This window comes from Rutidosis leptorrhynchoides, chromosome 6 (assembly GCF_046630445.1).
Source record: "Rutidosis leptorrhynchoides isolate AG116_Rl617_1_P2 chromosome 6, CSIRO_AGI_Rlap_v1, whole genome shotgun sequence".
NCBI lineage: Eukaryota > Viridiplantae > Streptophyta > Magnoliopsida > Asterales > Asteraceae > Rutidosis > Rutidosis leptorrhynchoides.
In genome coordinates, this window is record NC_092338.1 from 429,386,964 (window position 1) to 429,402,863 (window position 15,900).

At 36.6% G+C, this 15,900-nt stretch overlaps 2 protein-coding genes across 2 annotated transcripts; both read right to left on the bottom strand.

The window, feature by feature from the left end:
• Positions 1–1,125: 1,125 nt before the first annotated feature.
• On the bottom strand, positions 1,126–8,668 carry LOC139855237 (uncharacterized). The gene is made up of 4 exons (XM_071844475.1): positions 8,099–8,668; positions 7,370–7,689; positions 1,317–1,644; positions 1,126–1,197 (listed from the first exon to the last, which is right to left on the bottom strand). Exons 1-4 carry the CDS (start codon positions 8,666–8,668, stop codon positions 1,126–1,128), a joined length of 1,290 nt encoding a protein of 429 aa, XP_071700576.1.
• A 670-nt stretch (positions 8,669–9,338) lies between these two features.
• LOC139855238 (disease resistance protein At4g27190-like) lies at positions 9,339–14,467 on the bottom strand. Its single transcript, XM_071844476.1, has 4 exons — positions 11,846–14,467; positions 11,188–11,748; positions 9,951–10,520; positions 9,339–9,389 (listed from the first exon to the last, which is right to left on the bottom strand). Exons 1-4 carry the CDS (start codon positions 14,465–14,467, stop codon positions 9,339–9,341), a joined length of 3,804 nt encoding a protein of 1,267 aa, XP_071700577.1.
• Positions 14,468–15,900: the final 1,433 nt, after the last annotated feature.

A 15,900-nucleotide genomic window follows, 5' to 3' on the forward strand; every position in this document is an offset into this window, starting at 1 on the left:
TGTAGAATTCTATTCTATTCTTGAACATTTACAGGATCCAGGTCACCGATTTTGACCGATCGTTAGGGACCAAGACGAGCTGGTTGTTCGGCCATCCTGACTCCCGATACCACTTAATGTAAAGATTGTGATCGTGGCCAAACAAAAAAAAAAAAAAAAAAAAACAGAGAAAGGCATAAAGCCTGCGGCTTATTTTGTTGCTAGAATAATTCGGTTGAAATCAGAAACAAGAATGCAGAATACGATGGCCACACATGCCTTATTTAAACACATAAAAGATAAGGATAACTATAACTAGAATTTGAATTTAAACACAAGTTGAATCCTGATAGAATTCCAAGCTGCTAGCTAACTTCTGCTCCACTCCAGACGATTATTTGTTTCCAGCAAATGGCCCAAACATGTATTCACCGAAATAATCTTGAATCCCAATAGCCTTTTTCTTCTTTCATTGATACACTTGGGCCCATTTGTCCCGGCCCACATCTGCATTACGAATCCCTGCATCAAGCAAAATAAATAGCATGTACTCAACTTTAAAAGTTCAGTTGTAAGTATATTAAACTTGCAGTTATTGTTATTGTATGTATCTAATTACTTCTTCATAATGAAACCATACAAGTGAGTTATTAAGTTGGATACATAGTTTACATACAACCAAATTTGGAAAAATTCAATACCATTTTCAGACACTTAACCCTATTTAAAAAATAATGTGCATACTGTGAGCTCGAAAATGTTTTAGTATGAGTTGAAACACACAATGGTCATATATGCCCGAGAGTAGTGATATCAATGCCTGGAGCTTCTGCTATTAGTGTTTTTTATTTTTGTTTCTGTGTATTCTACTATCAGTATACTTTCTTAAATTTTATTATTTTCAATTTCACCACACTTGACCATTGACATAGAATCAATGATCTGAGGTTTTCATTATAGGTGGATACCTTTGAGAATGTGAATGATAAAATCACGCAAAAAAAAGAAGGAAAAAAAAAATTAACACAGAGAATTAGGAATTTCATTCTGCTTTGCCTAACTTCTAGTTTCTTTTTTTTTTTTTTCACCAAAGAGAATCTAAAAGTATAATTTACCTCTAAATTGATGGGTATAAAATAATTGGTGTCATTCATCATCTGCAGATTCATCATCTGTAGATTCACCCTTTGTTGAATGCCCCAAATCAGATTTATCTTCCTATGGAAAATGAATAAACAAATAAATAAAAACTAAAATTTTACAAAGGGGATCGTTATAAGTTATAGAATTTATTAAACATAAAATGAAAAAAAAAAAGAATTAAATTCATTAATTACCTCTTGTTGGGTGATTATAAAGGAGTTGATGTCTTGTCTCGCTATATCAATAAAGCCTTCATCTGTCTCTATTACTTTTAGCTGTGGAGCATCAACAAACCCATTGGTGAAAACTGATAGATCCGGGGATTGTTTGATTACCAACGTACTCAATGATGGCAACAGAAATTCCTTCTTCCACAAGCAAAATCCACTTAAACGTTCAAGACGTTCGAGTTTTAAGGACTTCAGACAAGGCAACACTTTCCGCTCAGAGTCATCATCTTCCTTAACAATTTGCCACAGTAAACGGCAATGTGTTACCTGCAGCTCTTGGAGTTGCATGAGACTACCAACCATCGAAGTTGTAAATACATGTCTTAATTTATAGCAATTATGAATAGAAAGTCTTGTCAGGTTAGGTAACTCTTGTTAAAATACAATGCAAATTTAGAATAATATGGAATTAGTTAATGTATATGGGTAAAATATCTCGATATTAATATGTATATGAAAAATATCTAGATATTAAAATATAAGGAAAAATCTAGATATTTATGTGTGTAAGAAATATCTAGATATTTATATGTATAAAAATATCTAGATATTTATATATATCCATGGAAATATCTAGTTTCTAGAAACTTCCATGGAGTAGTATAAATATAGGTGGGTGTTTCATTTGTGTAAGGTGTGAAGTTGTGAGAGTGAAATAAGAAGTGAGTTGTGAAGAAGAGAAGAAGAGTGTGAGTTAGCGAAAGTAGAGAAGATAAAGCTTGTAAGTAATATTGTAATTGTAATTTAATATAAGTGTTTTTGTTAAGTTTCCCGATCAAGCCTTAGTTTGTGTTTAAGTTCTTAGTGCACTTTTGTTGTTCTTATTATATGGTCGGCTCTGCCGCCTAAGTAATACATGGTCGGTTATACCGCCTAAAGATATATGGTCGACACTGTCGCCTAAGTATATTGTGCACTAAGGATTTATAAAATTAAAGGCTAACCAACGTCAAAGTGTTGGTGTAGTGAGTCTAGTATAGTCTAGATCCTCTATAGTGGGTGTGTTGGGCTCGTCGAAGCTTCCAACAATTGGTATCAGAGCGGGTCGTTCGGGACCATTGCTAGTGGAGGTACTCATCGGTAAACGTTGGACGTTTACATCGACTTATTTTCACCAAGGCTCTAAGGGAGATTCTGTCGAAGCACAGTTAGGAACTGTGAAAGCTCATCGGTCAGGGACCAAGCTTGTTGGACGTTGGACGTCATGATGGCAGATCTTGCAAGTACGAGCAGTGGAATCAAGAGTCTCAATAACCACAACTATGGTTATTGGCGGACTTGTATAGAATCCTACCTACAAGGACAGGATTTATGGGAAATAGTTGCTGGCAGTGACACAACGCCTCCACCGAAAGAAAATGCCGAAGCCTTGAGAAAATGGAACATCAAGGCCGGGAAGGCTTTATTTATATTGAAGACTACAATCGAGGAGGATCTATTGGAGCACATCCGTGACGAGAAAACACCAAAGGCAGCTTGGGAAACTTTTGAAAAATTATTTTCAAAGAAGAATGAAGCACGACTCCAGCTCTTGGAAAATGAGCTCGCGGGTATCTCACAAGGAAGTCTATCTATTTCTCAGTATTTCACCAAGGTGAAATCTATTTGCCGTGAGATATCTCAACTTGCCCCTGAAGAGAAAGTGAGTGATGCAAGGATGAAGAGAATTATCATCCACGGCTTAAGATCCGAGTATAATGGATTTATAGCCGCTGTGAGAGGATGGCCTACTCAACCATCATTAATAGAGCTGGAGAATTTATTGGCTAACCAAGAGGCATTAGCCAAGCAGATGAATGAAGTAACCGTAAAAGACGGAGAAGATGCACTCTTCACCAATAAAAAGAAAGCAACATCTCGAAGACAAGAGGCGATGAAAGAAAGTAAGACATATGGGTGGAAGGGTCACCCAAAATCAAAAGGCAACGCTTCAGGGGGAGCTCAACAAGGAAGAAGAGATCATCGCCAACAATACGGGGAAAATGATAAGAGAAAGAATGGTGAATGCTTCAATTGTGGCAAGAAGGGTCATTTTGCTCGAGAATGTAGATTCCCCAGAAGGCGAACTTTCGAAGGAAATGTGGCCGCCACAAGAGATGTGAAGAAAGAGGTCACATTCGAAGCAACCATTAATGAGGAAACATGGGATGCAGAAGCAGGACTCTCCGTTGAAGCTGACATGGATGATCAAGCTCTTGCAGCAACCTTAAAGTCAAAAATAAACTACAAAGATGATTGGATCATTGATTCTGGGTGCTCAAATCATATGACCAATGATGAGACGAAGCTGCAAGAAATGGAGGATTACAAAGGAAAGAGAGTCGTGTTGACAGCCGACAATTCAAGGTTGTCTATTTCTCAAATTGGAAAGACAATAATTCCAAATGAAGGCGACTCTCATAAGCTCCAACTCGAGAAGGTGTATCTTGTCCCTGGCCTAAAGAAGAATTTACTGTCAGTACCACAATTGACAGCAGAAGGGAACTATGTGCTCTTTGGACCAGAAGATGTGTCCGTATTCAAGAGAGTGAAGGTGGTTGGCAATCCAATTATGCAAGGAAGAAGAATAGAGTCGGTCTATGTACTATCTGCTGAAACAGCATATGTGGATAAGACTCGAAAGAATGAGACGGCTGATCTTTGGCATGAACGTCTTGGACATGTGGGCTACAATAAGTTAAAGGAGATGATGGTGAAACGCATAGTAAATGGGCTTCCTCAAATTGATATCCGAACAGATACAATATGTGCTGGATGTCAATTTGGCAAAGCTCACCAATTGCCATTCAAGGATTCAGCGCATCAGTCCAAGACACCACTAGAGCTCATACACTCAGACGTCTTTGGCCCAGTGAAACAAACATCACTTGGAGGAATGAAGTATATGGTGACATTCATTGATGACTTCTCAAGGTATGTGTGGGTTTACTTCATGAAGGAAAAGTCGGAGACTTTTCAGAAGTTTAAAGAGTTCAAGAAGAAGATAGAAAGTGAGCTCAATAATAAGATTAGGTGCTTACGCACAGATAATGGAGGAGAATATTTATCGACTGAGTTCAATATATATCTTGAGAAGCACAAGATCAGAAGGCAATTAACTTGCCCCAATACTCCACAACAGAATGGAGTGGCGAAACGCAAGAATCGTCACCTTGCCGAAACTTGTCGAAGTATGCTTCATGGTAAGAATGTACCAGGCAGATTTTGGGCCGAATGTATGAGGACGGCATCGTACGTGATTAACAGACTCCCACAAACAAAGTTGGGATATATTTCACCATATGAAAGATTATGGAAGATCAAACCAACCGTCAACCATCTCAAAGTTTTTGGATGTGTATGCTACGTCTTCGTGCCAGATCATCTACGAAGCAAATTTGAGAAGAAGGCAATTCGGTGCATTTTTGTCGGTTATGATGAATCAAGAAAAGGATGGAGATGTTGTGATCCAAATACCGGAAAGTGCCATACTTCAAGAAATGTGGTATTTGATGAAGCGTCTTCATGGTGGTCACCTCAAAAGATAGAGCTTCCAGAATCTCATGGATTAGAAGAAGGTCCAGAAGAAAAAGAAGAACATAAAGAGCACATATCTGATCCAATTAAAGAAGGAGATGGATCGTACTCTAAGGAAACGAGTCCATGGAAAACTGGGGTACATCAACCTACATCCGAAGAGGTTCGCCCAAGCCAAATGGATGCCGAGGAGCACGTGCAAGAATTACGGAGATCAACAAGGTCGAGGAAACCTAATCCGAGGTATGCCAATGCTGCTGATGTGGATGAATCAATACCTATTGAGCCTTCCACTTATGAAGAAGCAGCACAAAGTCAAGAATGGAAGAAAGCGATGGAAGAAGAAATTAATGCACTAAAAGAAAACCAGACATGGAGTTTAGTTCCAAAGCCAAAAGATGTAAAACCAATATCTTGTAAATGGGTTTACAAGGTGAAGACTCGATCAGATGGCTCCATTGAAAGGTATAAAGCTCGACTTGTTGCTAGAGGTTTTTCTCAACAATATGGGCTGGATTATGAAGAAACGTTTAGTCCAGTGGCAAAGATCACAACAATTCGAGCTCTACTAGCTTTAGCTGCTAGCAAATCTTGGAAGTTATGGCAGATGGATGTCAAGAACGCTTTCTTACATGGAGAACTTGACAAAGACATTTATATGGAGCAACCAATAGGCTTTGAGAACAAGATCCATCCTGAGCATGTCTGCAAATTAAAGAAAGCATTATACGGCTTGAAGCAGGCTCCAAGAGCTTGGTACGGGAAGATTGGCGAGTTCTTAGTACAAAGTGGTTTCACAGTTGCTCCTTCAGATTCTAGTTTATTTGTGAAACAAGATCAAGGAAAACTAGCCATAGTGCTTGTATATGTGGATGACTTAATCATCACGGGAGATCACTATGAGGAGATCCAAAGAACAAGAGAGAATCTGTCTATCAGATTTCATATGAAGGAGCTTGGAGAACTCAAACTTTTTCTTGGACTCGAAATAGAGCAGAAAAGAGAAGGATTATTTCTGGGACAACAGAAATATGCGCGAGATCTTTTACAAAAGTACGGAATGCTTAATTGCAAACCTATCTCAACTCCGATGGATCCGAATACAAAACTACGAGCAGATGAAGGAAAAAGTCTTCAAGATGTTACCATGTATCGAAAGATGGTCGGAAGTCTTATTTATCTCACACTAAGCCGGCCAGACATATCTTATGCAGTTGGAGTGGTTAGTCGATACATGAGCAATCCGAAGAAGCCTCACCTTGATGTTGTACGACGCATCTTAAGGTATGTTAAAGGCACTATTAACTTTGGCATTTTGTACAAGAAAACAAAAGAATGTCACGTGACTGGATATTGTGATGCTGATTACGCTGGAGACTATGATACACGACGATCAACAACTGGATACATGTTTAGTCTTGGATCGGGAGTAATATCATGGTGCAGCAAGAGACAACCAACTGTATCCTTATCAAGCACCGAAGCAGAATATCGATCAACAGCATCAGCAACACAAGAAATTACTTGGTTGAAGCAGCTAATGGAAGATCTTCATCAATCAACAGATTATCAAGTAAAACTTTTCTGTGATAATCTATCAGCTATTCGATTAGCAGAGAATCCAGTCTTCCATGCAAGAACAAAACACATAGAAGTGCACTATCACTATGTACGCGAGAAGGTCCTTGAAGGGGAGATCAAGATGGTGCCAATAAAGACAGATGAACAAGTTGCAGATATATTCACCAAGAGCCTAAGTAAACCAAAGTTTGAAAAATTCAGAGAAGCACTTGGAATGGTCTGCAAGACATCGTTGGAAGAAAATTTGCATTGAGGGGGAGTGTTAAAATACAATGCAAATTTAGAATAATATGGAATTAGTTAATGTATATGGGTAAAATATCTAGATATTAATATGTATATGAAAAATATCTAGATATTAAAATGTAAGGAAAAATCTAGATATTTATGTGTGTAAGAAATATCTAGATATATTTATATGTATAAAAATATCTACATATTTATATATATCCATGGAAATATCTAGTTTCTAGAAACTTCCATGGAGTAGTATAAATATAGGTGGGTGTTTCATTTGTGTAAGGTGTGAAGTTGTGAGAGTGAAATAAGAATTGTGAAGAAGAGAAGAAGAGTGTGAGTTAGCGAAAGTAGAGAAGATAAAGCTTGTAAGTAATATTGTAATTGTAATTTAATATAAGTGTTTTTGTTAAGTTTCCCGATCAAGCCTTAGTTTGTGTTTAAGTTCTTAGTGCACTTTTGTTGTTCTTATTATATGGTCGGCTCTGCCGCCTAAGTAATACATGGTCGGTTATACCGCCTAAAGATATATGGTCGACACTGTCGCCTAAGTATATTGTGCACTAAGGATTTATAAAATTAAAGGCTAACCAACGTCAAAGTGTTGGTGTAGTGAGTCTAGTATAGTCTAGATCCTCTATAGTGGGTGTGTTGGGCTCGTCGAAGCTTCCAACAACTCTAACTGTCTCCACTGGTTATTCTTCCATAAATATTCCAAACTGCTCAGATCTTCTAAGACCACTTCTCTTAGTTTTGGAAGTTTCACAACAGTTGTTTGTGATTCGTTGTTAAATTCACTATCTGTCACTTCATATTCTACCTCGAGAATCTTTTCTGCCTGTTCACACCTCTTTACTTGAATCTTTTCGAGATTTTGCAGTTGTAGCAACTGGTTGAATGCAACAATCACTTCGCTTCTTGAGTTTTCCACATTTATTTCTTTAATATCCTGTAAAGGAATTGCAGGGCAGGAGCTTGTACTGCCAAAACTTGGGGATGGAGTCTGCGCATCCATCAAAAAAAAAAAAAAAAAAAAAAATTGATTTACTCAATATTTTAACTAATAACCAGGTCTTCAAAAATATTTTTTATTGGGTATCCAAACTTCTATCTAATAATGATAAAAAAAAAATTCCTATGCATTGGACCTCGTTTGAGGAGGTACAATATATATATATACATAACAATTAACTTTATATATTTATTTAAGGTAATGATTAAGTTACCTAAATTAATTTTCATAATTAACCTTTGATTGGGCAAATAAACAATTTCATAATTACATTACATTTGGTGATAGAGGGAAGTTCCTCTAAGCTTATATGCAAATATAATTTTCATTTAACTTCCTATGTTGGACACCCAAACCGGTTATCTTCAACACATAATGCATATACTAAATAAACATGTACCTGATGAGGTGAAGGGGCCGCCTTATAGAAGTTATACCATTCAGGACTAGATTTGCCAAAGATTGGATGTTCGATGTAGTTGAGCCTCGGAGCTATTGACTTACTACATGTGAAAGCCGTCATTTTGGGGCATCGTTCAATGTAAACATCATTCAGAAGTGGCCATTGGAATTCTTTTATCCCTATGAAGAAACCTTCAAGGTTTGATAGAGAGATCAGTTCAATTACTTCCACACGTGGAAACACCACAACCTTATCAGGTGCTATAGGAGTTTGGTCTCTTTTTTCTTCTTCATCTTCTTCCCTCACAATCACTTTCATCGCCTTGCAGTCTCTTATTCTAATCTCTTTGAGTTTGTTAAGGCTTTCAAGCGTAGAATTTGTGAATATATATTCCAAACTATCACATTTAATGATATGCATCGTTTTTAGGTTTGACAGTTTATGAGCGGTAATGTTTCCATGTCTCGGAATTGGACTAGAAGTATAAGTAGCACCACTTCTTTCATTAGCGATAATAATATGAAACCCATTGTCGTTCTCTACTGTAGTTGCAAATACCTCCTTCATTGACTTGCAGTATTGTATCATCATCACTTCAACCTTTATCCTTTGCCCTCTTGTATAAGATGGAATCACACTTGACAAAGAATGACATTCCTCTATATGTATCTCTCGAGAGTATAGGCATAAGGACCAGTAAATGAAACCCACTTGAGGAACCTGTAACTAAGAATGCTACTTATATTAATTTTGTTACCCATGCAAAAAAGATAATTAATTCAGGTTGTGGTTATATCAAATAATAACACGCTTGCAAACAAAAGTAATAACTATTAAAAAATACATAGTGGTCGGTGAATTTGATTTTACAATTGACTATTAACGAGCTGTGGAGAGCTCGCGCGTTACTGCGGAAAATGTTTTCGCTTCACACATCAATGATTGGTAGTCTTTTTTCCAATGTCCAATATTCCTATCTTGGTTGTACTAAATAAATTATTCTGAGCCGTTCTAAATATATAGTTCAGTATTATTTATTGAGATGTACCAAATTAATTATTATAAATAGTTAGCATATAATTTGTAGTCAAAAATATTACTCCGTATTAAGTAAAAAAATAGTGACTTAAATAATTTTAAAAAGTAATAATAATGAGGAGAAAAGTATAAATGTGAGCTGAAATAAATGAAAATTTTAAAGAATTGTTTTAGGTGATTTTTTGTTTGCTTATCAATTTTAAGATATCTTCTCTTTATTTAAAGCAAGAATAAAAGCATCCACTACATCCTGAAAACAAAAATCACATCACATCATGTTTTTAAAATATATTGTTAATACATCAAATTCACATGATCAATGACTTTTGTGATTGAATCCTAGAGTGAGAAGTAGATCTGTGATGGTGATAATTCTAGAGAGTGAAAGTGTGAATGTACAAATGAACTCTAATTCTACAAAGACTCTTGAATATGGCTAGGGTCATCGATCCTAACAATGAGGGTGGGAGCGAATGCATAACCAATACCCCTATCCCATTTACAATTAAGTGATAGCATCATATTTATTAAATTTAAAATATTTCTTTCACACACACACACACACACACTAGGTTTTAGTCTGTATGATGCGCAGACTTTACAAAATATAAGTTAATGATTAGTTATTAAAGTTAAATTAATTAGTGTTTCATCTCCGTCTCTCCGAGTTTCTATTACTAAGTAGCACTTTTGCCATTCAATCATAAAATCGATTCCTGAAAAAGCTCTTGCGATACACGAACGTTACTATAAGGATACAAAAAACCTCAAACTGTATCAGCTAAAGAAATTAAAGTAAAAGAACACATACCTTGAGGTGATCATGAATGAAATTAGTTGTACCCTTAGCAACGCCACCACCAACATGCTTAAGATTTGGAAGTTTACGAAGACTGACTGAATCAAGATGAGGGAACAAAGTTGTGGTTGTGAGGTTATTAGTAGTAGATGTTGTGGTCATCTTTTCATTTTCATCTTCATCTTCATCATCTCTGTTTGAAACTACTTCTTCCATACCATGGCACCTACTTATGTCGACTTCCTTTAGGTTGGAAAGCAACTTCGCCATGAGAGGTGAAAACAAGTACTTGATACTATAGCACTCGCCTAAATATATGGTTGTGATGTTATGGAATAAGAATTTTGGGTGTTGATTTTGACATATAAAATATTCATTCCAATAACACTTCCACACATGAGTCATCTGTTTCATATCACTAAAACTTAATTCGCAAGGTCCTTGATTGGGGCTATAAGTTGTTATCAAGTCTCTACTACTTTGACTCTTGATGTCAAACACCACGTCCACATTATAATTATAGAATGTAATGTCAGGAAGCTGATGGAAAGTGTGTAAGAGAGATGATGGGATTGCAATAATCTGCATAAAAGGATTTACCCAATACAAATAACTTAATAAGGATTTTAATTTTTACATTTTCTAATTTTGACTTTGATGTTTTTATCACATATATAAAACCAGTATATATAAAGCAGATTCTCATAATTATCGTATATTTCCAACAGTACTAGACTTATAATATTACACACGTCTGTGTGGTTTGTTCGTAATTAGTTAATTACTAGTTGGGTCCCGAATGTGGATTGGTTTGCAGATATTACGTGGATCGTCCCCTGGTGTAACAACAAAACTGAAATTAATGTAACTTTTTCAGACTTAAAGATTATTTTGAGTAAATATATATATTTTTTATTTAGTTAGTGAATTCGTTTATACTACGACGCTTACAAAATCCAAAACTAATTAAATATAATAATAATTAATTATTAAATAAATTTGAAGTTTGAGGAAGAAAAAAAAAAAAAACATGAATAGAAATTAAGTCTAACTCTCTCAGGAAAAGTTCGGTGATTTTAATTCGTTAGATAGAAAAGTGTAGTAATTTTAATTCGTTATATAAGATGGAAAGTTGTAATCATTTGTGGTCAAGATGAACAGTAGTTTCATTTGTTCCTTTTAAAGTATAGATAAATATAGACGAAAAATTAAACTAATGTAGAATGTATATAAAAAATGACAACCGTACCTCTTGGTTTTGGCCATCTGTTACGAATTCACTTCTTTCTTCCCAATCAGTGATTTCGAAGTATTTGAGTGCTCTCATATCAAAATCAACAGTAGCAGGTGTAAATATACTTCTAAACTTTTCACAGTAACTAATTCGTAATGCTTCAACGACTTGAAATTCACGGATGATGATACCAGAATTATCATCGTCTCCTTTTATCCTACACACCTCCCTTAAGTTATCTAGATCATAACCGAAGATACTTCTTAAGCTGCTACTCGTGCCACTAACATTGTCAATTTGACCAACACATGCCTGCAGGTCTATGTTGAATAACACTTCAATGGAACAACAGTGGCTAACTTCAAGAGTTTCTAATTGAGGCAGCAATCGCATTGGATTCCTTGGAAAAAGATTCACCATACTATCACAATAGCTAACTTTAATTTCTCTCAACGTGGAAATATTGTCAACTTCCTCCAAACTACTACTACTACTACTACTAGTAGTATCACACCATATCTCCGTCAAGTTCTCCATCCTAATAATTTCCAATCTCTCCAACTTCGGAATCAGAACCTACACAACAGTTAACCCTTGTTAATTTATGTGTAACTTTTAGTGTTAAAATCAATGCTAATACAAATATAATAATAATTAAAATTAATGTATCCACCTTGGTTGTCAAAGATTTTTCATTATTTTTGGAAAATATACAAGTCACATTTGGAAGGGAATTCAGACTCAACTCCAAAAGTCGTGGTAAATCCATGACTTCGTCACCAACACACAACCTATCAAAGTCCGGTAGTTTCTCCATTTCTAAAACCTTTAGCTCGGGAAATGTAATCGCCTTAGCTCCAATGTTCTCACCATTTACCAGAGATTCAAGAAAAGGACACTCTGATACTGTGAGGCTCTCAAGTTTTGTCAGACCTCTTACCACATTAACTGTGAAGATGCATGTCAAGTCAGCACACCTATAAAATTTAAGGACCTTTAAATTGTAAAAGGAATATTGAGAAGGATGCTTCGAAATATCTTTAAGTGAACTCATTCTGTCCACACTTAATTCAAGTTCCTCCGTTTTCTCAAACAACTCATCAATTTTGCAATCAAGAATCTCTTCCTTGCTAGCGACAAGTTTTAATGTATTTTTAGATGTGAATCCTCCCAATTGAACACCGATAGATATCCTAAACCTTTTAAGTTTTCTAAAGGACACATTCTTCGGCCGGAGAATATTTTCAAAGAATTCAACTTCTAATGCAATGAGTTTACTTGAAACCATCTTGAGCCCTTCACAACTATCTTCTGTGAACCTAATAGGTTTCCCTTTTAAAGCAATCATATAGAGCTCTGAGAGTTTTTCTAAACTTTGAAAGACGCCATCATCAACACAAAGGTCAACACATCTTGTCAAGTCGAGTAACTTAAGCTTTTTTAACTTCCCTATGGCAGATGGTAGATTAGAAATGCCACAAAAAGCTAAACTGAGTACTTCCAAGTTAATAAGGTCTCCAAGGAAAGATATATCACCTAACAATTTGCATGAATCAAGACATAGTGTTCGAAGGGTAGTTGAGTGTCGCGGAAGCAACGGTTTATCAACACCAGCGTACGCCACCACTTTAAGTTTCTCCATTCTTGTATAAAAATCTTCTGGAAACTTGGTTAGCTTCTCCCCGTCCATTAAGGTCAGGAGTTCAAGGTTCGGGTGATCAAAATATGCCGGAAACTCAACCATGCCCCTGCACTTCAATAATAATCTTTCATAAGAATCTTTACTAAGTTGATCTGAGATATCGTCATTGTTAACAAGCGAAGCTTGCTTAACATTTGAAAAATTGCTTAAAACAAAATCACGTACGAGATCATGAATCTTGACACATCCTCTGACATCACTTTCAGTCAACAAGTTAGAACGTATGAGATTATTAACACAAGCGTTCACCCGACGTCTTGCTTTTGATATATTGTTTGAATTCTTAAAAAGCGTCAACCCCCATCCATACCTTGTCAAGTCCTCTAAAGGAATATCATGGTCATCCGGGAACAAGCCACTAAGAAGAAACGTTGCTTTCTCATCATCATCTTTGAGATTGTTGTAGCTAATTTCAAAAATATTATCAAGGAGAAGAAAGCTTTTGTTTTGGAAACGATCAAGTACATCTTTCCATGTTTCCTTGTCTTTATTATCTCTAAGAGTAGTGGCAATGGTTTTTATGGCAATGGGCAAACCACCACATTTTCTTTCAATATCTTCTCCAATCCTAATGAGGTCTTGATCATTGTCAGAAACTATTCCTGCAATTTCCCAGAACATTTTTTTTGCCTCTGGTTCTTCTAAGGTAACAATTCTGAAAATACAACCAGGTTCGACACCTATTTGAGTACACACTCTTTCATCACGTGATGTGAGTAACAACTTGAAGCCTTTTGGCAAAGGAACCATTAACCCGATATCTTTGAGGTCCATCTCCTCCCAAAGATCATCTAATATAACCAATATCTTCTTGCTACCATCTTCAGATATCCCGTCAAAGTATTTACGAAGACGCTCAGCCCTATTATCTTCATCATTTTCAGTTAGAGCTGATCCACCGATATTCTCTGCTACAGCTTCTTGTATCATTATTAGTTTTTTACTTTTTCCTATAACCACCTTCACAAACCAATCAAACATTTTCCTATCATCCGCAACTTTTTTCAGTTTTTCCATCATCGTGGTCTTCCCCACACCAGCCATCCCACACAACGCCATCATTTGGCACTTATTATTTGGCTCAAGTGCATTCAAGGCATCATCGAACATCAACTCTCTACTGGACTTGATAACATTTTGGGTATCAATATCATTAGCAACCGGTTCAGAGGTGGAAGGCCTTGTAGTGCGAACCCTACCAAGAGGCCTCTTTTCGTTACTCCATTTGATGTCAGCTTCTTTTTTCTTGAGACTCTCAATTTCCTTGAGTATATCAGATGCTCGCTTACCTGCTTTGTATCTCGCCTTCATGTTGAAGCATCCAATTCTACCGGTTGGAATGTTTCCCGCTTCTTCAGATAATTTTTCGACTTCTGTCAACCAAGCTGGCACATAATGAGGTACCACAAGATCGTTTGCGACATTCGTCTCTTTCTTCGTCTTCATATCAAGTGCCATGGCATCCAATTCATCCATATTCGTACGCATTTCATTAACATTTTTTGTGGAGGAAACCAGGTAGCCCACGTGTGGCTTAATGAAATCCATTATAAGTTGAACAACGGGTCCCACAACTAGATTTACGACATCCATTTTCCAATTCTGTTTCTGTGATTTTATACAAACAAAAGAGTAAATAAATGTGTATACTAAGAAAAAGAAATAGATGAAGTTGTGATGCGGTAAAGCGGTTGGTGGTCTGCCTCTGTTAGAGGAGGTCAAGAGTTCGACTCTCGTTGGTTACAAATTCACCCACAATTTCATCTCTGCCATGAAATTTCACCCATGGCACCTTTCCCACATCGCGTTGGGGGGTAATGGGGAGGGGGTTTTACCGTCCATGTCTCGTATGAGATTGATGCGGGTTTCCTCCTGAGCACGCAGTTGGGGCGGGTATAACTTGTAGGAGATGAACGTGTGGGTGGTTAAGTCCCCCTGGGTGATCCTAACAGCTGTCCAATAAAAAAAGAAAAAGAAATAGATAGTGGTGTCTGTATATATACATATATACGAGAGAGATCAAGGGATAAATATTTTTTTGAGGATAAAGGATAAGTAAACTATTATTTTTATATCTTTAAAATTAAAGTTAGGAGAGTGTAGTCGGTTTTAAGGGATTGGTGTATATCATTAATTTGTGATATAGTGTATTTCTCTCCGTGAGGGGCCGCGGTATTTTCTCCGGTCCACGTTAGATTCTTGTGCTGTGGATTGTTCTTATTTCATTACTGTCTTTCATTGGTCATGTGTTGGAAATTATTGAGACCGTATTTCCCAACAACTGATATCAGAGCGTCAGGTTTGGCGGGGGTCTCAGTTATAGGAGTCGGAGTAAGCTCCATGGTCTCAGCTTTGAATGAGGTTCCACATCAGAAACTACTTCTATTGATCGTATTGGATATATTTTTCTGTTTCGGAGTAAGTGGTGTCAAGAATTTATAGTGAACCTGGTTGCTGGAATTTCCAAACAGTCACCAATTATATTGGGACCGAACGAATCATACCTCTCCACTACATCTGTCGGCCAGTTGAAACATGGGCAAAATTAGAAAAAGTACGAATACGATGTCAAAGTTTAGTCCAATGAGGTTTGATGTAGAGAAATTTGTTAGGAGGATCAATTTTGACTTCTGACAAGTTTAAGTTAAGGATGTGCTGATTCAGTCCGGGTTACAAAAGGCATTGAAAGGTAAATCCACATTTATTTCTAGTAGTGATTATAGGAGTAATTTAGATGAAGAAGAACGAGATGATATGGATTTGAGGGCGGCAAGTGCGATTCGTTTGTGTCTTGCAAAGAACGTGCTTGCAAATGTATATGGGTTATCAATGGCTAAGGAGCTTTGGGTTAAGCTAGAGCGGTTGTACGTACTAGGGCGCATCTCAAATCGATTATGTCTAAAGGAACGATTTCATACATTGCGTATGGATGGGGGTACAAATATTTCAGATCATCTAAGTATTCTTAATGGTATTGTTTCGGAACTGAAAACTATTGTAGTTAAAGTGGTTGATGAAGACAAAGC